Genomic DNA, 23,087 nt, shown 5'->3' with positions numbered 1-23,087 from the left:
ATTTATCTACTACATACATACATTGTATTCAATCTATGTAAAGAATCAAATCCACATGATTTCAGATTAATCTGCAAAAAAATTATTGAATGTCTGTTGTTTTCCAGTATTACATACGTATCTTAAAGCGAAATATGATTTTCTTGAAGAAAAATGGATATATTTTATTCACGATGTGAGATAGGTAATTAGGATAACAAATAAGAAAGTATCATTAGGTAAGTACATGTGATGAGTAGGTAACAATCATCAAAAATTAAATTACAATAATAGGTATGGAATTTCATTATAATGCTCAACAACACGGAATGGATTTTTTGCTGAAGTAAATAGGTAACAATCGAGTATCTACCTACTCTTATGTAAACGTTGTTTAAATTCAGGGGGCATTAGGTATTGGCTGGAGAATCAGACATATCCCCATTTCTTTTGCGAAACAGAGCTTTGAAAGTAACTCGGAACTGATTACTCATCGTATAAAACACAATGAAATTTAAATTATCGCAAACTTGAACCAGTGTGGTAATTAGTTCCCACGATGGATAATAATATTTGTGGAAGAACTCTTTACCACGGAACGCAGTCAATGTGCAGAATATACCGTCTGGAAGTTCGCTGATGATGAATATCGCCAATATCATCAATAACATCTTTGTGGTGCGATCAGTGGGATCAGTACGAGTAGTCTTCGAGGATCTTGAATTCGGTTTACTTTGAGATCTTGTAATGGTCACTTGCTGACGGAAATTTTTCGCTTTACGTAGAGCTAAAATCAGTCTGAAAAATAATCAAACGTTTAGTTTATTGAATGGAATCAATTTTTTCTACATAACTTGTGGTTGAATTCGAGAGCTTGATTATTATAGCTGTGTACTCACTTCAAACTGATGGCACCGAGAAAAATAGATGGCAACGTTTTCAGCAACAAACCATACCATATAAAGGTGACGAAGTAGGCGAAATCGTTATCTTCAATTTGGATCTTCATTTCGTAAATTTTCGTTCGATTGCCAGCTGTACAGTTCTTGGCCATAAATCCATCAAGCCCGAGTATTTTATACGTCTCAACAATTTTCATTTCATTGATAGCTGGTATAAGAGCCACAATAGCCACCGCATACAAGGCAGCAATTGCTATCCGAGTGTTTCTCATGTTACACCAGTAACGTTCTTTCAATGGATGAATGACAGCTATATATCGCCATACACCCATCATTATGGCGATCCCTGTCGAAGTGTAGGAGAGAACAGCGTTCAAGTGCCACGAATAGAGCGAAATTATTTCCCAGGATTCTTGCCTGTGTTTTTCGATTGTGTACAAATTTGCTCGAATGAATTCGTGCCATGAATGGGGCAGATATACGATGGTTGAGAGCAGAGTTACAGCTGACGAATGTACGAGAACGGTGTTCATGGACGATATCATATTTTTTCTGGTGTATACCACTATGATGGATGTGTGGAAAAATGCTCCTATGATACACGTGAGTATATTGGTGTAACCGCATAAATATTGATCGCCGTATGAGTAATATTGCAATTCATCTTCTGAGCAGTTCATATTTGACTTATTTTATCGCTGGGCTGATGAGTGGTCGGGTACTCGATGCGATCAGATGAATGCAGTATGGGACGATGTAATTTGCGTTGATCTGAATGTCGAATTGAAACCACTGAAAACGAAGTGCAATTTTAGAGATTACATTTTATAATGACAATGAGCATAATTTATGATAAAATTGCACGATTACAGTTATCGACTTTGGCAAAATTGGACCATAATAAGTGAAGGGTCCGAAGTATCAGAATGCTCCAATTTTGTGGTGAATTTGAATTTCATCAAAGTAATGACTGGAAATACATCACACAACATCCCACAAACACAACTTGAGGCATTTTAGAAAAACAATGAAGAGAGATACGCCAGTCACAACTTGAAAAGTCACTCTTTTCGTGAAAAAATCAAGCAAAAAATCGAAAAATTGCGTTTTGCAACAACTTGATTCGATGAAAATCGATTATTATGATGACATAATGAAAAAATGTTCGCATTCTTAATAGTTAACGATGTTGAAATTTTCTTCCTGCCGCCTCACAATTGATCTCGGCTCATTTCTCTCCCCTCCTCTTTTTTTTAAAGGCCATTTAAACCACAAAAAATCGATTTTTTTCAAAATTTAAATGGACTACATTTTTCTACTCCTCAGTGTGAATTTAATAATCGAACCCTAAACTCATTTTTGAAAAAAAGTGACTTACCTGGTTCTTTCCGTGGACCCTTTAAGTATTTTAGCTCTTTTTCGTTTTTTTTCCCAAATAATGAATGCTGAATTCAAGTGTAGGTATTGGTGAAAATTAATTGTTATGTACTTACATCGATTAAAAATGCTATGAGAATGATGTTTTGAACTGAGTAGGGTCACGGGTGGTTAGTTGTCAAAAAAAAATGTTTTTTGACGTTTCTGAAGCCATTTATGAATATTTTTTTGCGGTTTTGGGCTCATTTGAAAGCTTGATTCTTTGCGCGTGTTTTCTTTTTTTAAAATTGAATTTTGGTTCATGTGATGAATAGTTAATGGTGGATTTAGTGAGACACTTTTTTGTGACAACTAACAACCACCCCTGTTGTAAGTTGTCAAACACGCATTCACTATTAATAAAAAAAACTTACAATTCAATTTTCGAAAATTTTCAAAAAGATAACACGTGAGAAGGACTAAACTTTTAGATAAACCCAAAAACTTGAAAAAATATCCATAAACGACTTGAAAATTGACTGGTCATTCTTTGAATTTTTTTTTGCGTAGGTAAATCGATCAATTCAACTTTTTATTCGTTTTATAGAATGAAAGGCAGAAAAAAAATGATTCAATAATGCAATAGATAATTTTCTAAAAATATTTTTCCACTTTGATGCATATTTTGGTAAACTATCTCATTGACAACTAACAATATTCCATTTTTTGACAACTAACAACTTCTCGTTTTTCATCTTTGTACCAAAAAATTTAATTCATTTCAAAATTTTTTGTAATTGAACATGTGATTACTGAATCCGTGATAAAATTTCCTTTAAATTGATGTATAATTCATTTACTTTTGACAAATTTTTGATGTTTAAAAACGAAAAGTTCCAATTTAACATGTGTAACTTCGCACCTGTAAAATCACTTTTTTCAAAACTGTATCCCCAAATAAAAAGCTATGTTGCCAATTTTGCATGTTGGAACATTAGTAGGTATAGCATGAAGTTATTATGAAGGTTTCGTGGAAATAGCGTTCACGTATCCTCTTAAAAACGCAATTTGACAACTAACAATTATTGACAACTAACCACCCGTGACCCTACTTATAATAATCACCTACGTAAATAAGAGATAAGAAACTCACCGTATTATTATTTAGACAAGTTCAATGTATTCTTCGTTGCCACGCCTTTAACATTTCAAACACATAATATATAAAATTCAGCTGATAAATTTCTAATCTCGTAAATCAATTATTTTTAAAACAATGTACTGAAAGCTGATGCTCTCGATGCGTTTGCTTGAATAAACCTGGCTGTTTTATGGTCTACATAAATGTAGAATATTTTCTGGAGAATTGAAGGTGAAATGACACGATCATTGCGAAAAAATGTGTTTATGTTCATTGGCAATTATTTCGCTGTTTCCGTTGTTTGTATCTAAACGTAATTGTAACTATCGATATAAATTATGGAAAAAAAATGGAAAATCGTCTACCTATATTTACTTCCTTTCCGGCGCAGCATACCGTTACAAATTCGCGAAAAAAATTGTTTCCTTTATTAGTAATGATGCGAAATTGATAAGGAAAATTTTTCAGAATGGTATATGAGTCACTCATAATTGAAATACCTATTACGACTGACCCCTGAGAAAGTTCTAGGTATAGTTTTTATTTTGATATTTTGTTGTTTTTTTCACTATACTCGTACAGATTGATCTAATAACAATGATTCAAATTTATTGGAGATCAAAAATCACTAGGATCAAAGGGTATTCCCGGGTGAAGTACATACATATAGGTGAAATGCCCCTGACCTCGGATTTTTGTAATTTTGATGAAACATTGTTGGGTGGGTATCTTTAAAAAAATGCTGGGGCCAAAAAAATTTCTCCCACGTCACCTCACCTCGCCACTAATGCCCAAAACGGCGAAAAAACGGTTTTTTTTTTTAGAGAAAAACATCATGCTTCAACAAGTTTTGAATAAAATATTTTGAACTCACATAAAATACTTATATGGAAGAGACAGAAGTCTATCAACTCGAATTTTTTCATAATTTGTTGGCCCCCAGTGGGGGGATATTGACAAAAAAGAAATTGAAACCGCCGAATCTCCAAACCTACCTAATTCAGGCACACAAATTTTTTTTTTCTTTCAAAAATACATCTGCATAAGTACTATAATTGGTATTTTTTTCAAATTTTTCCTGCAGGTAGGCCATCTTCAAAAACTCAGAACACTCAGAATTGTGTTTTTTGACTTTTTTGTGTCATGGCATCGTAAAAAAAAGCGATACTGCTGGTGATAGAACTCTGCAATTTTGCATTTGGGCCTCCAAAAACAATAGAAAACCAGCAAACTTCTTGAAACACCAATTTTGGGGCCATGGGCATCACCTCCCCCAATTTTGGGATGAAAGAAAATTCACATTATGGGTATCATTTTCATATGAATTGAACTCGCTGAACACGATTATGAAGTTAGATTTGCAGTTGGACCCTCTTAAGAGTCACATTGTTGGAGAGGGGTGCCCAAAATTTACGATTTTTCGTGAAAAATGCTTCATTATGGCGCTATTTACGTCATGCAACTTCTTAATCGAGGTTTTCTTGGATTAAATTTCAAGTTTTGAAAACTACATGCAAAAAGATTTTTTTTCAAATCACCAGCAATTTAACAAAAAATAAAAATTACCGGTAATTTACCAAAAATTACTAGTAATTTACCAAAAATTATCAGTAATTTACCAAAAATTACCAGTAATTTACCAAAAATTACCAGTAATTTACCAAAAATTACCAGTAATTTACCAAAAATTACCAGTAATTTACCAAAAATTACCAGAATTCACCGAAAATTACCAGTAATTTACCAAAAGTTACCAGTAATTTACCAAAAATTACCAGTAATTTACCAAAAGTTACCCGTAACTTACCAAAAATTACCAGAAATTACCCATAACTTGCCATAAGCTACCCGTAATTTACCAGAAATTACCTGTAATTTACCAGAAATTAACCGTAATTTACCAGAAATCACCCGTAATTTACCAGAAATTACCCGTAATTTACCAGAAGTTACTTGTAATTTACCAGAAATTACTTGTAATTGACCAGAAATATTCTGTAATTTACCAAAAGTTCCCAGTAACTTGGCAAAAATTACCGGTAACTTGGCAAAAATTACCGATAACTTGGCAAAAATTACCGGTAACTTGGCAAAAATTACTGGTAACTTGGCAAAAATAACCGGTAATTTACCAGAAATAACTGGTAATATTTCCAGAAATTACTGGTAATATTTCCAGAAATTCCCGTAAATACTAGTCAACTTATCCACCAATTTTTAAAAGCATGGCCAGGACTTTATAAATTCAACAATTAGGTATGCTGATATTTTCACACTTGTAACTCCATCACTTTGAAAACCATCTGTTCATTGCTGCTGGAATTTTTATGGCCTACATAAATGTAACTTGGAATATTTTCTGGAAAATTCATAATCATTGGAAAAAAATCTATTTACCTATGTTTGTTTGAAATTATATCGCAGTTTCCGTTGTTCGTATCTAAACGCGATAAAATAATTATCGATAAATAAGGGGGGGATGGAAAATCGTCTACATTACTTCCTTTTTGACGCAGAACACCGCGTTACAAATTCTCGGAAAAAATTGGTTCCTTTGGTAATGATGTGAAACTGATAAACAGAATTTTTCAAAGTGTTATCCGATTCACTCGTAATTGAAAAGTTATGATTGGTGATTGAGGAAGTTTTAGATTTTATTTAGATATTTTGATTGTAGTTTTTTTCATTACAGATTGATCTCGTAGCAATCTGAAAATTTTTATTATCTCTCTTCTATTGTAAAGATTTAATGAGTCAAGAAATCAGGCCAAATAAGAAAAATTGCACAAAATATTATTAAAATTACTTAGTAGGTATAAATAAACATGAAAAAAGTATTATGGGTTATCGATATAAAAATGACAAAAAATGAATTCAGCTGAAATTTGGCAAAATTTTTATGACTAAGTTTGGGAACATGTTGAAATGCCAAAAATTCTGCCAACTATGTAAGTATAACAATACTGGAGTTGAATGTAATATGTAATCATAACAAGAGCTTGAAAAATAGGACATTGAGCCGAAAAATCGTCTTATTCCATGCCAAAATATTAATTAATTTTCAGTTCAAATGCTTCAGTTTCATGATGAGCTTCTTATGACTACATTTATTACATTATTTGATTGTGTTCGCATTGCAAGAAGCAAACGTATTTTGGGCACATAGGTGGAGAAGGCTACTGGCACTTGATTATTGCTTTGAAAGCGTTCCTAAACTTATCTCTCAAAGTATAGTAGACTATGAAATAAGTACAAGAGCAGAAATTATTTACAGTGTTGAATATCTCTGACAAATTGTAATAATATTTGTAATAAAAATCGGTACCGTAGATCGCCGTCAGTGAACAGAATATTCCATGGGGTAGCTCTCCCGTCAAAAACAGGACCAAAACAATAAGGAACATTTTAGTAAGCTGAATTGTTTGCTTATCCTTTCGGACAATGTATCCGGTCAGTTGTTCGTGGCGAAGTTTTGCTCGATGCAAAGCTAGAATCAGTCTGAAAAATTTAATTTTGTGATGAGCGGATAATTTTTTGAGAGTATATAGTTTCGTACGGAATGATCTACCTACATATAAGTAGGTATGCTCAACTATAATTATGACTTATTTTTTTTTAAAGGTTGTAATTAATTGTTCATTGATTTAGCAGGGTAGGTATCCTAAATCACCAAAAAAAAGCGCCGAAATCGTCAAAAAAAACAAGGACCTCACATCAGTCAAATAAGGGTAAAATTGTACTTACTTGGAAGTAATTACAGTCAGAACGACTGATGGAAGGGTTTTCAACAAAATTCCATAAAATAGAAAATTAGCTCTATACGCAAAATTGTGTTCTGTATTTCGAAGGCGAAATCGATGAATCGTTATATTTTTGCCATGGTGGCAAAATGATTCTTCTTCAACACTTGTACCCAATAAGGCTGGTACAGAGGCCATTATACCCAGAATGTAGCATACAATGATGATGATCCGTGTAGTGCGCGTTTTGCACCAGCTGGGTTCCTCCAATGGATAAATGATACTCATATACCGCCAAATTCCTAGTATTACGGTAAGCAATGATGATATATGGGTGAATGTGGCTGTCAAATGCCAAGAATAAAATGAACACCTTTCCCACATTTCTGTTCTCAGTTGCTCGATTATTGGGTTATCATGAGCTCGAATCAATTCTTGCAAAGAATGTGGCATATATGCGATAATTGCGAGCACTTGGGTGGCTGCTAAATGTGCAATTATCGTGCGCATTGGTGTAGTCATGTGTTTTTGCGAGTATACCATAATTACCGATAAATTGAAAAGCGTCCCAATGACACAGAAGATGATATTCGCGTATCCGCAAAGATATATGTAGGTGTCCTCGGGAGTGATATTCTGTTATATTGGGGGCACAATTATTCATTACCATATCTCCTATTTGAATTCAGTATTCTGGTATTTGATTGATCGACTTTTTTGAAAGTGTGTATCTGAAAATTAACAAGGTGAAGTGTTATTGCTACATAGTTATTTTTTTTCAGACCGTCAAATAAGTACCTACACATATAAATTATTATAAACTCTCGGTTTTTCGAAAATTAACAAAAATTTGTTGTTTTCTCGTGGAAAATTACAAAAAACTTCTGATTTTGGTCTTGTTGTTTTTCAAAAATGGACAAAAATTCTCGCTTTTCTCCGAAATTGCAAAATCTTGCTTTTTCAGTGGAAGTTAATGCCAGAAATCACCAAAATATGACATAACTGAAAATATTTACGTAAAATTACAGAAAAAATACTCACTGTGTTACTAACTTATGCATACTTTGGCAAGTGCAATGTTCTCTTCAGTGCTTCCTTCGCATTTCATTTTTCAAACACATTTATACAAATAAAACTATCGATATTTTACACTTGTAACTCAATCATTTTGAAAACCATGTATTCATCTGTAACAACAAAATAGGAACGACAACGTATTCATATTCGGTTTATTGAATGAATGATATTTACAACTCGGCTAGCTCATATTGGGCGTAGGTAATCTTAAAATTACGTGCCTACGTGCCTATTTTATTCATTTATTATTATTTTTTATTTATCCTCGCATTTCTCACGTAGGTATCTTTCTACACTACACATCATAGAACCTTCTGATGCGATTACTCGAATAAACCTGGAACTTTTATGACTTGCATAAAAAACACAGAATATTTCCTGGAAAATTGATCGTAAAATGTCACGATCATTGTAGGGAAAAAGTGTTCATGTTCATTGGAAATTATCTCTTAGTTTCAGTTAGTTTGCGTATGAACTTGATGTACCTACTAATCTATAAGTAATTGGGGGGGGGGGATATGAAATGTTATGACTCACGACTCAGGAAGTTTGGTTGTACATTTGTACCTAGTTTCTATTTTGATATAGGTATACCAATGCACATATTACCTATCTTTTTTTTTCATCACAGATTGGTCTTGTAACAATCTAAAAAAGCATTTCTGTGACAATTGAAAATTTATTGCCGATCAAAGATCACTCTTTTAGGATCAAATTTTGCAATTTTCTACTGATCTAAAGTCTTCGGTGAATTTTCTATTTTTCTCAAATGTTTATACTTAATAAAAATTTAATGAGCTAAAATATTACGTAAAATGCAAAAAAAATTTCGAAGCTAGATCGAAAGAGTATGCAAAAATTTATCACTAGCCTTAATTTCAAGTACCTATACTGAAGTGCATTTTTCGTTTTTTGGTGAGTTTTTGAAATTTAGGCCGAAAATGAGAAAAAAATCGGGATTTTGCAAAATTGACAAACAGAAAGCTGAAATTTGTGATTACTGATTACCCTATTTTCAACCCGCCGAATCGATTAGAAACGGTTTCAAGCAGTTTTGAGCAGTTCTGAATTTTGTAGCAGATTTTTGAAACCTGAAATTTATACAAAATTTTATCAAATGAAATTGAAAATCCTAATTTCCCGCTGCACTCCAACTTGAGCACGCTATCAAGTCAACAGCTGGTATGCTGGTGGGTTCAAGTCATTTTGGAGACTCCGGCGACTTTTTGAAAATTCTTGGAGCCTCCAGTTCATCGAACGCAGTTGGCAAGTCGAAATTCATTCTGTGTATTAATTTCAATACGCCATGAAGTGATTACAGGTAGATTTCAAGTCATTTTGGAGCATCCAGCGACTTTTTGGAAATCACTAGAGCCTCCATGCAGATTTTCAATGCTCGGAATTTCCTTAAGACTTTACCGCGAACAGAGTTGGAAATCCAATATTCAATCTGCAAGTCAATTTCAACACGCTATCGAGTCTACATGCTGGTGGGTTCACATGATTTCATGGAGCCTCCAGCAACTTTTTAAAAATCCCAAAAATCACCAAAAATTTACCAAAAAATGAAAATTACCGGTAATTTACTAGAAATTACAAGGAAAGTGATAGAAATTACCAATGTTTACTATTTACCCAAAACTTACCCGAAAATCACCAGACATTACCCTAAATTACCAGACATTTCTTAATAATTACCAGCAATTTACCTGAAGTTATTATTATTTCTCTAGAAATTACCAGTAATTTACCGGAATTACTCTTTAATTCACTAGAAATTATCCGTCATTTACCAGATATTACCCGTAATTGAGGAGGCGAGAAGCAAAGGGCGATAAGTCACAGATTTTTTTTTTTTTGAGTTAGCATCACTGTCTTTAGTAAAATTCAACGAGGAATCCAGTGGTGTTGGTTTCGAAACTCCAAAGTAATTTTAAACGGGAGAAAATCTACAAAAATGTTTTCAAACGGCGACATATGGCAGTTAAGTCCGCGTAGGTTGGCGACAAAAGGCAATAAGTCCACCTTTTTTGGTACTTTTTCGTGTTTATTTTTGTCTTACCTGTAAAATAATGCCTCGGCCATAACAGAAATGGATTCTGCGTTAAATTTCGATTAAGAAAACGTTTTGGTAAGTATTTATGTTTTAGGTGTTCAATATTGAAAAATCCTCAAAAATGTGTGGAAACTGAGACAAAAGGCAATAAGTCCACCTATTTTGCTATTTTTATTGTGTTTATTTTTGTATAATTTGTAAAAACAATGCCTCAACCATAACAGAAATGGATTCTACGTTAAATTTTGATTAAGAAAACGCTTTAGTATTATGCGATTATGGTGTTAAATATTAAAAATCAGCACAAATTTCACATACTGAAGCAAAAGGCGATAAGTCCAAACAAAATTGCCCCCAGCGCCCCCCCCCCCATAATTTTTCAAAGTGCAAAATATGGGGGATTAGTTACTATGAGTCTGCTCTTTCATTTAAGACCACTTTTTCTCAAAAAAAAAAAAATGTGACCTATCGCCATATGCTTATCGCCTCCTCAATTTACCAGATATTACCCGTAATTTACCAGAAATTAACAGTAATTTACCAGAAATTACCAGTAATTTACCAGAAATTACCAGTAATTTACCAGAAATTACCAGTAAAATACCAAAAATCACCAGTAAAATACCAAAAATTACCAGTAATTTACCAGAAATTACCAGTAATTTACCAGAAATTACCAGTAATTTACCAGAAATTACCAGTAATTTACCAGAAATTACCAGTAATTTACCAGAAATTACCAGTAATTTACCAGAAATTACCAGTAATTTACCAGAAATTACCAGTAATTTACTAAAAATGACCAGTTATTTACGGGTAATCACCAGTAACTTACCAGAAATTTTCCGTAATTTCCCAGAAATTAACAATAATTTACCAGAAGGCAGAAATTACCTGTATTTTATCAGGAATTATCTGTAATTTACCAAAAATTACCAGTTATTCACCAGAAATTACCCGTGATTTGATAGAAATGACCAGTGTTCAAAAATTATTCGACAATCAGTTAAGTATTCACTAGGAGGGGAGTTGAATGCCTCAAAAGTTTTTAATCAAATGTCTTCTTCGTTTTCGAATATTTCGACGAGACAACAAATGAAAAAGTGTATTATATAGGTTGTTAAGAGCGTTTCCGTTATCGTTACTAAGGGTAGGAAATAGGGGTAGGAGTAGATATAAAATGTATTTCCTGGCACTGGAGTAAGAATTCTTACAATACTTTTTAAATTCAAAAGTATGTGGAAACTTATGTGAAAAATTTCACATAAACCTTCACATAGTTTTTCATTCAATCAAATGCAAAAATATTTACAAAACTTAGATATTGAAATGAAATGCAAAATTTTTTGCAATACTTAAACATTTCAAACAAATGCAAAAATTTCATCAAAACTTGAACATTTCAAACAAATGCAAAAATTTCATCACAACATTACCATTATACCACTAGTTAAAGAAAACATTATCACTTAATAAAGTGACAACACAAACATCAGCACCTTTATCATAGAAACTGATTCTTTTAACTAATGCACCCACCAGATGTGGAGGTTGTTATTGAAGAGAAATTTTTGCATTTGATTAAAACAAATTGACATTTTTTTTTCTTTCTATTATAAAATAAATAATGAACACTATTGAAAAGAGCCACCTTGAATTAATAAAAGATTATGTTGATTGGGAAGAAATTTCAGTTCATCAAAAACTATCAGAAGATTTCATAAGGGAATTCAAAGACAAAGTAGATTGGGAAGAAATTTCACGTTATCAAAAACTATCAGAAAACTTTATAAGAGAATTCAAAGATCAAGTACATTGGAAAAAGATTTCAAGATATCAAGATCTATCTGAGTATTTCATAAGAGAATTCAAAGATCAAGTAAATTGGGAAAGGATTTCATGGCGTCAAAAACTATCAGAAAACTTTATAAGAGAATTCAAAGATGAAGTAGATTGGAGTGAAATTTCAGGAAATCAAGCACTATCAGAAAACTTTATAAGAGAGTTCAAAGATCAAGTAGATTTTAAATGGATTTCAAAACATCAAACACTATCAGAAAACTTTATAAGAGAATTCAAAGATCAAGTTGATTGGAGTGAAATTTCAGGAAATCAAGCACTATCAGAAGATTTCATAAGGGAATTCAAAGACAAAGTAGATTGGAGAGGAATTTCATGGCATGAGATGCTAAGATTTCATAAGAGAATTTAAAGACAAAGTAGATTGGTATAGAATTTCAAGGTATCAATATTTATCAGAAAATTTCATAATAGAGTTCAAAGACAAAGTAAATTAGTGCGCAATTTCAGAAAATGAAAAACTACCAAAAGAACTTAAAGACATAGTAAATCGCAATATTTCAAAAGGCTTAATTGAACATATTTTATGTAACTTAGACTCAAGTAATATTCATATTGTCAGACTTTAATGATGTGAATAAAAAACTTTTTTATGAAAAATTTTTTCATAAAAGATGTAAGATTAATTTACAACAGCTCTATTTGTGAAAGGGTTATAAGTAGAAACAACATTATAAATAGTTACAATGTGTATTACTGTATCAGCAGAAAGAGCTTCCTTGAATCTAAATTTTAATTTTACGTTTGTGGTACTCTCCTTTATGCTTTCAGGTTGGCAGGTACAATCAATAGCTATTATGGGATATTTGTTGACATAATCATTTAAAGAACAAATTGGTTTCCCTTCATTACCATAATAAGCTAGTTTGAAATTTTTAAACATTTGATAAATTTTATTATAATCATTTTCTGAACTATTTATATTTAGTTCAGTTTTAGGATAATGTTCATTATTGTTGAGAACAGCTTGAACGTTTTCAAGGCCACATAAATCAAATTGACTATTATCCACTTTGATGTTATCATTTCTATTTTTTTGCATCCCAATAAGAATAAATATTGGATTCCCATCACAAGTATATTCACATGTATACTTTTTTGTTGTTATACCAGTTTTAAACTCATATCCCCAATGTCTAAAAATTTGTGGTAAATCTTTTGAAGCCAGTATTTGTTTTAGACATTTGTTTTCCATTTCTCTTCTCAATTTTACCTGTGACATTATCAACGCAACATCTGTAAATTTTATAGTAATAGTATGTTCATTTGCAAAAGTACTATCAACTTGAAACATATTATTATAATTATTGAGATGGGTTTTTGTTAACCTTAATTCATGTGGGACGTGAAATACATAATCCTTGTGATCCTCATGATAACCAAATAGTGTTTCTAAAGGATCATACAAAGTAAAATACCCAGATTTGTTCAGAACATTTGAGTTTGGAGAGGAGATATTCCAGCCTCCATCATTGTAAATCGAATCAGAACCAAATGAAACAATTCCTTTCATAGTAGTAACCACACCTGGCTCTTCAACTGAATCTATTATTTTATCACATTCCAAATATTCAATTTTTGAAAATAAATGTGGTAGTGGATTAGTAACAAATGATATTTTTTTCAAATCAAGTTCTGCTACAGCACTCTTGTCAGAATTTTTAGTCACTGTAACAATTCCTTTCACAAGTAATCCACTTCTATGTGGATGGGTAATGACATCTTCATTGTATGTTCTTATACGAATTTTACTATTTCCTTTATTTATGTCATCTTGTGGAGAGGGTCTGTAGACTACAAAGTCTTCACTTTCAATGTAATTTTGTATCATATTTATAATAGGAAAAATTTTTTTTATTAAAACTTGGATTTTAAAAGTTCTTCATTATAGAATTTCCCTTCAATTTCTTCACCATCAGTATCTTTAATAGAATAAGTTACAGGAGTTGTGTGAAATATTTCATCAACTACAAAAATTTCTTTAGTCCAGTTATTCTTGTACTTGTTATCAAAAACTTTTTTATATGCAAATATTCTAACTCTATCTCCTTCCTTGAATTTCTGATGTGATTTACATTTGGGTTTATTTTTGTTAAATTTCATCAAAATTTCCTCTTCATTATCCTTATCAACTTTAATAGGTGGCATACCAATAGTTCTATGAACATCTTTTGTGTTATATTCTTCTAGTATTTTAGGTAAAATATCGATCCATCTGAAATTCTTCCTCATCTCAAAATAAATTTTCAACTTTTGATTTAATGTTCTGTTGAAACGTTCAATTATTGCAGACTTTTCCTCATTATTGGTATGATACATTTTAATGTTGTGTTTTTTCAACATTGTCTTGAAAGTTTGATTTACAAATTCCCCACCTTTGTCCACATGAAGTAAATTGGGTTTTCTTTTCGAGATTTTCAAAATATTTTCAAAAGCATCTGTAGCTGCTTTGCCTGACTTATTCTTCAAAGGTTCAATCCATACAAATTTAGAAAATGTATCTTCAACATTGAGCATATATTTAAAACCATCATTTTCTTTGGAATATTTGTCCATAATTAATAAATCAGCTGCCCATAAATCGTCAATACCTTTGGTTACAATACTTCTTTTACAAAATTTTTTCCTAATAGGTGCATGTAATTCTTTAGCTTCTTCCATTTATTTATTGTATATAAAAAAATCCTTTGAAACTTTGTTTAAAAATTTCATTCACATTATCACAATCTTTATCAATTACCAGAAAACCATGTTTAGTTTTCCAACAAATGTTGCACATTTCCAAGTATTCATCAAGTGTTACTAAATGCGAGACATGATTATCGTAAATGTGTCTCGAATTTCTAAGATCTTGCATAAAAATTGCCAGTAAATTAAAATTATCTCTTATACATTGTTTTGGACATTTTGAATAGGATTGAGCTAGATAAAAGCAAGAAATATTGTAATGTCTTCCTCTCAGATAGAAATTTGCTATTTTATCTTGAGGGTCTGTCAAAACATCGTCAAAAATTATAACTGAATTTGGTTTCATTTCTTCAGGTTCTTTCAAATCTTGAGGTAATATAGTACTAAAACCAATGTTCTGTTCTGGCGATGTTCTGTTGATAATATCTATTATGTTTTTCAATCGAATATATTTTTCTTGATGAGATGTTTTTGAGCAAAGATAAATATGGGTATATGTATTTATTTCCATTAGAATTTGAATTAAAAGATTGGTTTTACCACAACCTGATGGACCAAATATACCAGCTCGAATTACATTTGGAAAATTTCTATTATATCGTGGACCCACCTCCTTGTAATCATAATTTTCAATTTCAATAGGTATATCACTTTTAACTACTTTTATAATACGTTTTTTCTTCATTTATATTAGGAATTTTTTTTTGTATTATAAATATGAGATTTGATTTAATAGGCGAACGTAAAGGAGAAACTTTATCTTCTTACATTCACACAATATTTAAAAATAGAGTTAATCTGTGTTCTAATAAACTCTATGGAGTTTGTTTACTCATTCTTAGTCTCTTTAATTCTTTAATGAATGTAAGAAAACATAACAACAGGCTTGATCTTGTAGATGATCAAGGAAATCACGAGGAAATTTATATTCCAGAAGGTGCCTACGAAGTTACGGATATTATCAACGCTATAAGAGATAAAAAATTCAACTCTTTATATAATGTTGAGAGAAAAAATATACGATTTGATCTTTCAGAAGATGAAAAGAAGATGATTCCAGTTCCAGAAGGAATTTATGATGTAGATAATCTAGAGAGTACAATCAAAGCAAAGGAATTTGATAAACTAAGTACAATAATACAAAAAAGGGAAGATTTACATCTAGATAAGTTATTAGATAAAGAGTGTCGTCATTACATTCACATTCCTGGAGATAAGTACAAAGTAGAAGATATCTTACAAGCAATTAAAGAGAGAAGGTGTGCAGCAGATAAATTAAAAATGAATTTGACACCATATACTCATAAAGTAAAGATAATATCTGAAGGTAAAAAAGTTGACTTTAGTGTACCCAACTCTATTTGTAGAGTTTTGGGTTATAGTGAAAGGGTTTTAGAAAAAGATGTAACACATCATTCAGATAGAATGATTGACATTTTTCCTCTTACTGCTATTCAAGTAAAATGTAATTTAGTGAATACAAATTATGAAAATGGAGAAGGAGGAGGTGGTGTAATATACTCCCACCCCTGGTCAGCTCCAACAGGTGAAAAATATTGGATAATCCCGTATCACTACTTATACTATGAAATAAATACACATTCTTTCAGGGAAATTGTAGTTCAGATTGTAGATCAAGATGGTAATCTGTTGGATTTTGGTGATGAAAAAATTTATGTAGCATTGGATATTAGAGAAATGTAATTTTAAGAGAATTTCTCTTAAAATACTTAGAACTCAGCTAAAAATTTCAAACAAAGATGTCCACAAATAACTTGATTGAAATTTTGCTTTTGGTCAACATTATAATATACATTCTTTTGAAAATAGTGTAGTACTTCACTAGGAGGTCTTTCACCAAAAGAATCAAAATAAATTATATAATCATCTTTCTTGAAAAAACAAACCCAATGAGATCCAGGTCCAATAGAATCATCTAAATTGATAATCATGCTTTCATTTCTTCCAATTTGTTTTGGTAGTTGATCTTTCATAAACACTCCCCTAAAATAAGGTATACACAATTCCTTTGCATATAATTCTAGTTCCATATTGGATAAGGGTTTAATAGGAATTTTTATTAACCTCCCTTCCTTTTTTTTTTTTGCTTTCACATTAACCCCAGCACCTTCAACAGGTTTTCGATGAGAAGCTGGATTTAAATATAACCCCTCACCTTCAACAGGTTTTCGATGAGAAGCTGGATTCAAATATAATCCTTTTCCTACTTTCTTCATAGCTAATTTGATATCTTTAGAATTATTTATAAATTGCAAAACCTTTTCGTTGTTTTCCAAACCTGTACCAGACTTTACTGGTTCCTCTAGTATATCAGTTAGTTGTTTGTGAAGAGGTTTTTCTTCTTTATATCTTTTTTTAACTTCTTCAACTAACTGATTGTTTGCTCTATGATTGCTATAGGCATCAAAACCATTTTTAATTATGGATGATGCTGCAGCTATAGCTGGTAATGCAGCAACTAGAGCAGGTAAGAAACCTCCAGTTTTATTATTTGTGTTGATAAATTCCAATTGTTTTGCAGACAACTTTATCTTGACTGATTTCTTTTTAGTACACGCTTTACTGATTTCCTTCTTTTGATATGTTGTCACTGGTAAATAAGTCTCTTTCATCACACTGTTTTTTGTTCGAATCAATTGTTTGTGATCCAAGTTTAAAGTAATTGGTTTCCCTAACTTTATTCCCTCTAGAATTAACAGTTGTTCTTTTTCATCTAAATTGACAGGAATTTTTTCATAATTTTCCTTTTTCATACCTGTACCAAAGTACCTTTTTACACCCATGGCAGCATCCACAAGCTGAGCTTGTTTTTCCAATTTTTTACTTGTATCTTTATTTTATGGGGAAAACCTGCGGAAACTTCACAGCTTTTTGCTATGATCTTATGAAAATGTTACCATTTTTAGAAAATAAAAAGTTAAAAAAGATAAGAAATTTAATCCCTGTGAGAAACAATAAATTCTAATTAGATATGATCGGATCTATTTTTTTTTTTTTTTTTTTTGTAGCTAAAATTTATCAAAAAAGTCACACTTTTTGACAAAATTGTCAAAAAAATCCAGACATTTTGCAACACGTTTCAGGCGAAGAGTGCCACTTTCTCGCCTAATTTTTTTCAAGTTTTTTTTTACCAAAATTGCAAACGTCTTGATCGTCTTTCCAAAATTTCCGAAATAAATCTTTTTTTGGTGGAATAGCAGAAAAGTATTGCTTTTGTGAAAATTTCCGAAAAGACTTTATTTTTGTGCCCGAATTGCCATAAAATGGTGCTTTCTGCAAAGTTTTACTTTTTTCCAATCTTTCAAAAAAGTTTTGCTTTCCAAAATTTTTCAAATAATCCAACAAAAAAAATGTTTCCAAAAGTCTTTCTTTTGGCAAAATTTTTGGAAAAATTTCCTTTGATTTGGTTCTCTATTTTTCTACTTTTCTGTCGAAGTTTCATGACAATCTGTTTGCCCCAATCCTATTTCTTGCAAAAAATGCCAAAAAAAGTTCTGACTTTTCCCAAGGTTGCCAAAAAGTCCCAATTCTCGCCAGAAGTTCCAAAAAAAATCTACTTTTTTTTTTGCATTTTACCAAGATTACGATATGGAAGCCTTAATTCTTTCCAAATTTGCACAAAGGACTGCTTCAAAATTACATGAAAATTATTTTGCCAAAATTTTTAAAAAATGTTATTTTTTTGGCAAAACTGCAAAATAAAAAATTCTACATTTTTCTTTGCTTTTTACCAAGATTACGATATAGAAGTCTTAATTCTTTCCAAATTTGCAGAAAGTACTGCTTCAAAATTACATGAAAATTATTTTGCCAAACTCGAAAACGTCTACTTTTTGAAAGCTCTTTTTCTACCAAAATTGCATTAGGTAAGATCGATTATTTTATTTCAAAACAATAATTATTACCGACTTTGCCGTGAAACGGAAAAGTAAGGTATTGTATTTGTCATGATGGTTGAGGATTTGGGTGGGGGTGGGTTTTCTTGACGTTTTGGAGTGTGCTGATCACGATAAGACGTATGGCGCAAAACGAGATAAGTTTACATATGTTCACGACAGCACACTTATGAACCCATGTATGGGTTAATCTTGCATAAGAAGTGAACCAGTAGGTTTACCAGCCTGGCTCACTTCGTAAAGGCTAAAGTTACATAACAAGTGAGCCACCTGTTTCAAACTAGTTTTGTCAAAGTTAGCTGCGCGCACCAAATGTTTCTCAGAGATGTTCGCTAGATGTAGTACTAACATGAGGCCTATAGAATAGGAAGTACTGGTCGGCATACCCAAAGCCCTGTTGAAATTGGGTATGCACGATGATAAATTTGACTAATGATTTTTCTGCATTTTATTGCTCTATGGGAATACTGTTGATACCAAAAATTTTGATGTGGTTCAGACTTTTTGACAACCAAGCAATTTTCACAAAATTCAATATAGTTCAAAAAATTTTTAAATTTTTTTGAAAAAATTTTCTCCAAAAACTTTTTATTCTGTTTCTTGATACAGATAAATTATATATTTCAATGACTGTGCAATCAGAATTTCGATTAGTTAATTAGAACAGAAATTGAAAATGATTTTAAAAATTTTGAAATTTTGAAAAATTGGCTCATAAGCCTACCGTGATGCCTATATATATATATATATATATTTGCTAGCGACCAGACATGTCAACTATGCTTGGCATATATGCAGAAAAGTGAACAAAATTTTAAAATTGGTATAATATTAAAATTTTATTTGCAGATTCAGTCTAATATTTAAAAAATCTATGTTTTGAAAAAAGTAATCAGATTTTTAGGCTAAAATTTGAAGAAAATTTTTGAAAATGGAGTCAAAGTAATTTGAATTTTGAGAAAGTTATGACACCAAAAGAAAGCTTAAACAGCATAAAAATTTTTGATGTTTTTAAATTTTCCATAGGCCAATAAAATACTGAAAAATTTCAAGTCAAATTTGTTGTCGTGTACACTCAGGATCGATGTATTTGCATACATCTCCACCAGCACATCACATTCTACTCACTACAAATTGACTATAGACCCTGCGTTCGTCCTCGCGCCTTGATTTCTAAGCCATGCGCTCTCTGGTGGAAGTTTCTGAAAACTCATAGTTGACTTGTATAGCAAAATTAACCCATGACTTGTCAACTATAGTTGAGAAGTTGGTCAGTCCACTTGTATAGTAAAATTAACCCATTCAATAGTTGACATGTCTGGATACCAATACCTATATATATATATATATATATATATAGGCATCGCGGTAGGCTTATGAGCCAATTTTTCAAAATTTCAAAATTTTTAAAATCATTTTCAATTTCTGTTCTAATTAACTAATCGAAATTCTGATTGCACAGTCATTGAAATATATAATTTATCTGTATCAAGAAACAGAATAAAAAGTTTTTGGAGAAAATTTTTTCAAAAAAATTTAAAAATTTTTTGAACTATATTGAATTTTGTGAAAATTGCTTGGTTGTCAAAAAGTCTGAACCACATCAAAATTTTTGGTATCAACAGTATTCCCATAGAGCAATAAAATGCAGAAAAATCATTAGTCAAATTTATCATCGTGCATACCCAATTTCAACAGGGCTTTGGGTATGCCGACCAGTACTTCCTATTCTATAGGCCTCATGTTAGTACAACATCTAGCGAACATCTCTGAGAAACATTTGGTGCGCGCAGCTAACTTTGACAAAACTAGTTTGAAACAGGTGGCTCACTTGTTATGTAACTTTAGCCTTTACGAAGTGAGCCAGGCTGGTAAACCTACTGGTTCACTTCTTATGCAAGATTAACCCATACATGGGTTCATAAGTGTGCTGTCGTGAACATATATATATATATACTGTCTTAGAGTACATTGCGAGATCCGACATATACACAGGCATTGCGAGATCCACCCAAAAAAATTTCGAAAAATGCTAAAAACTCAAATAATAATCCTACAACTTCGTTCAAACGCACGTTGTAGTGTGTAAACAGTGCCTTTCTATGCATTGCCGCTGTCAATTTCGCGATCCGCATAAAGCGAGATCCACCAACGGCCTAAACCTGATTTGGGGGTGGATCTCGCAAGATGCGTCGTTTATCTATTTTCAAAAATTGTATATAAGTATATAAATAGTAGGTAAAACGAGATCCGGCTGAAAATGTGTGTACAGGGTCCCCCGGATCTCGCGAGTACCGTGGCATATGAAAGAACTTGCGAGATCCGGCAAAAGGATCTCAGGATCTCGCAATGCCCGATTTTATATAAAACGGATCTCGCAATGTATGGTTTTTACATGTATTTATAGGTATATCAATTTATGTATAAATTTGTGTCACGCTGAACTCAAAAGCTCCGAACTTTAAGTCGAAACTGATGATGGCAAAATATTGCTTTGATACTGAACTAGAGAAATTTTTAATTTGGTCGAAAATTAAACTCGGTTATTGTATTTTTGACAAAAAGTCCTACTTTTTTTCAAAAACGTCCAAAAAAGTACCACTTCTTTGCCAGAGTGTAAGATGTGAGCAAAAAATGCTGCATTTCTAACTGTTAAACCTGTACATATGCGTCTGTGTACCTACTTCTGTTCTTCACTCGTGACTATTAAAAGTGCAACACTTGACCACCACTTCTCTTCCTATTCATCCGGAATTCCCGATACAGAGAGACAGACGATTATTTAATGTTGTAAAGTGTTGGTTTAGGTACATATCAGCATTATAGATTAGTGTTTTTTTTTGTTATCATTCGTGAAATTTTCTGTTTTTTTTTTTTTTTTTTTATTAAGAAGAAGACCTTGTCAGTGTTATGTGAAAACTTATGCCATCGTTTATTTTATGGTGTGGAGCATGGCATGTCTTACAATTTGCACGATTTAGATAAAAAATGCCAACGATTAGAAAATTTCATGTTCTCGTTTTTCAAAGAGAGAAGAAGTGAGACCAAAGGATATTTAAGGTTCGTGAACTATTTTTCTAAATTATGAAAAAGGCAGAGGTGCTGGAGGGCAATAACCCTAAATTCTTTAATTTTTTTTTTGACCTCATTAAAAAAATGTCAACTTGGAGGTGGTTTTTTCGCTCCTGTTGGTGCACGACCTGATTTTGGAAAAATAACTCAGTCTTGAATGAAAGTGAATGAGATTCCGCGTCGATCTATGCTATTGCTGTCAAAATTCAAGACCACTTTTATGGTTCTACTGAGCGGTTGACACTTTGCAAATTGTTTATTTTTCTTGAATGAAGTCGTATTTTGAACATTTTTCCTTGGAAAATACTTCGTATTAATTGCGCCAAAATATTGAAAGATATCATTCTTGTTACTGTAAAAATATTTTGGAACGCTAAAGTGCCAATTTTTTCATCATTTTTCCAATTTCAAAAATTGAAAAAAGGCCCAAAAAATTTATGAAGTTTTTTAAATTTTTTGAAATTGGCAAAAATGGTCAAAAAATTCGCAGCACTGCGTTCCAAAATAGTCTCTGCTTCTTCTCGAATATGAAAAAAATCTTTTGTGTTTGAGCCAAAATTATCCAATTTTTTTGGCTTGAGGTGGCCTAAAAAGTCCTCTTTTCCTAAAAAATTGCAATTCAAGTTGCCAATAAAATGTCTTTGCCAAGCTTGAAGAAAAGTCATTTTTTGATCAGAATTGCAAGAAAATCCTGCTATATTACCAAACTTGTAGAAAGATATCCAGACTTTTTGGATAATTGCTGAATAAAATATGTTGTTGTTTTGAAGAACTTGAAAGAAATCGCACTTCAAATTCTTAACAAACTTGTAAAAGTCCTGATTTTTTCTGGTCACGATAGCAAAAAACTTCTGCTTTGATTTTTAACAAACTTAAAAACCTTTTTATTTTGTCAAAAATGACAAAAATTCATTTTTTGATAAAAATTGAAAAAAAAATGTTACAGAAATTCATTTTTGTTTTTCAAATTTTCTAAAAAAAAGTTGTTTCGGCAAATTTGAAAGTATTCGAATTTTTTTGGGAAAATTGCATAAAAATCTGTTCATTTGCTTTTTCACAAACTCGTTAAAAAGTCTGATAGAGTGACACTGGTAATGATCGGGGTAAGGTGATATAGGTGAGAAAGACTATCTGGAGGGTTTATAATAATACTTACTACCTATGGATTTTCTGATAAATATCCCTAAGGGATTATTTTCGTGCACCATGCTAGCTCAATAGGTGCTTGTACTGATCGTTACGAATACCCTTTATACACATACAATTTCTTATTATCGTGTGGAAATAAAACACGAGACA

General features: G+C 31.8%; 1 protein-coding gene across 1 annotated transcript; it reads right to left on the bottom strand.

The window, feature by feature from the left end:
- Window positions 1-103: 103 nt before the first annotated feature.
- Window positions 104-8,374, bottom strand: LOC135837776 (sex peptide receptor-related protein 2-like). The gene is made up of 6 exons (XM_065353163.1): window positions 8,160-8,374; window positions 7,123-7,849; window positions 6,704-6,876; window positions 3,391-3,435; window positions 879-1,673; window positions 104-777 (listed from the first exon to the last, which is right to left on the bottom strand). Exons 5-6 carry the CDS (start codon window positions 1,559-1,561, stop codon window positions 390-392), a joined length of 1,071 nt encoding a protein of 356 aa, XP_065209235.1. The 5' UTR covers window positions 1,562-1,673; window positions 3,391-3,435; window positions 6,704-6,876; window positions 7,123-7,849; window positions 8,160-8,374; the 3' UTR covers window positions 104-389.
- Between the last annotated feature and the right edge of the window lie 14,713 nt (window positions 8,375-23,087).

Source organism: Planococcus citri, chromosome 2, assembly GCF_950023065.1.
Source record: "Planococcus citri chromosome 2, ihPlaCitr1.1, whole genome shotgun sequence".
NCBI lineage: Eukaryota > Metazoa > Arthropoda > Insecta > Hemiptera > Pseudococcidae > Planococcus > Planococcus citri.
This window is presented reverse-complemented; position numbering and strand designations above follow the sequence as displayed.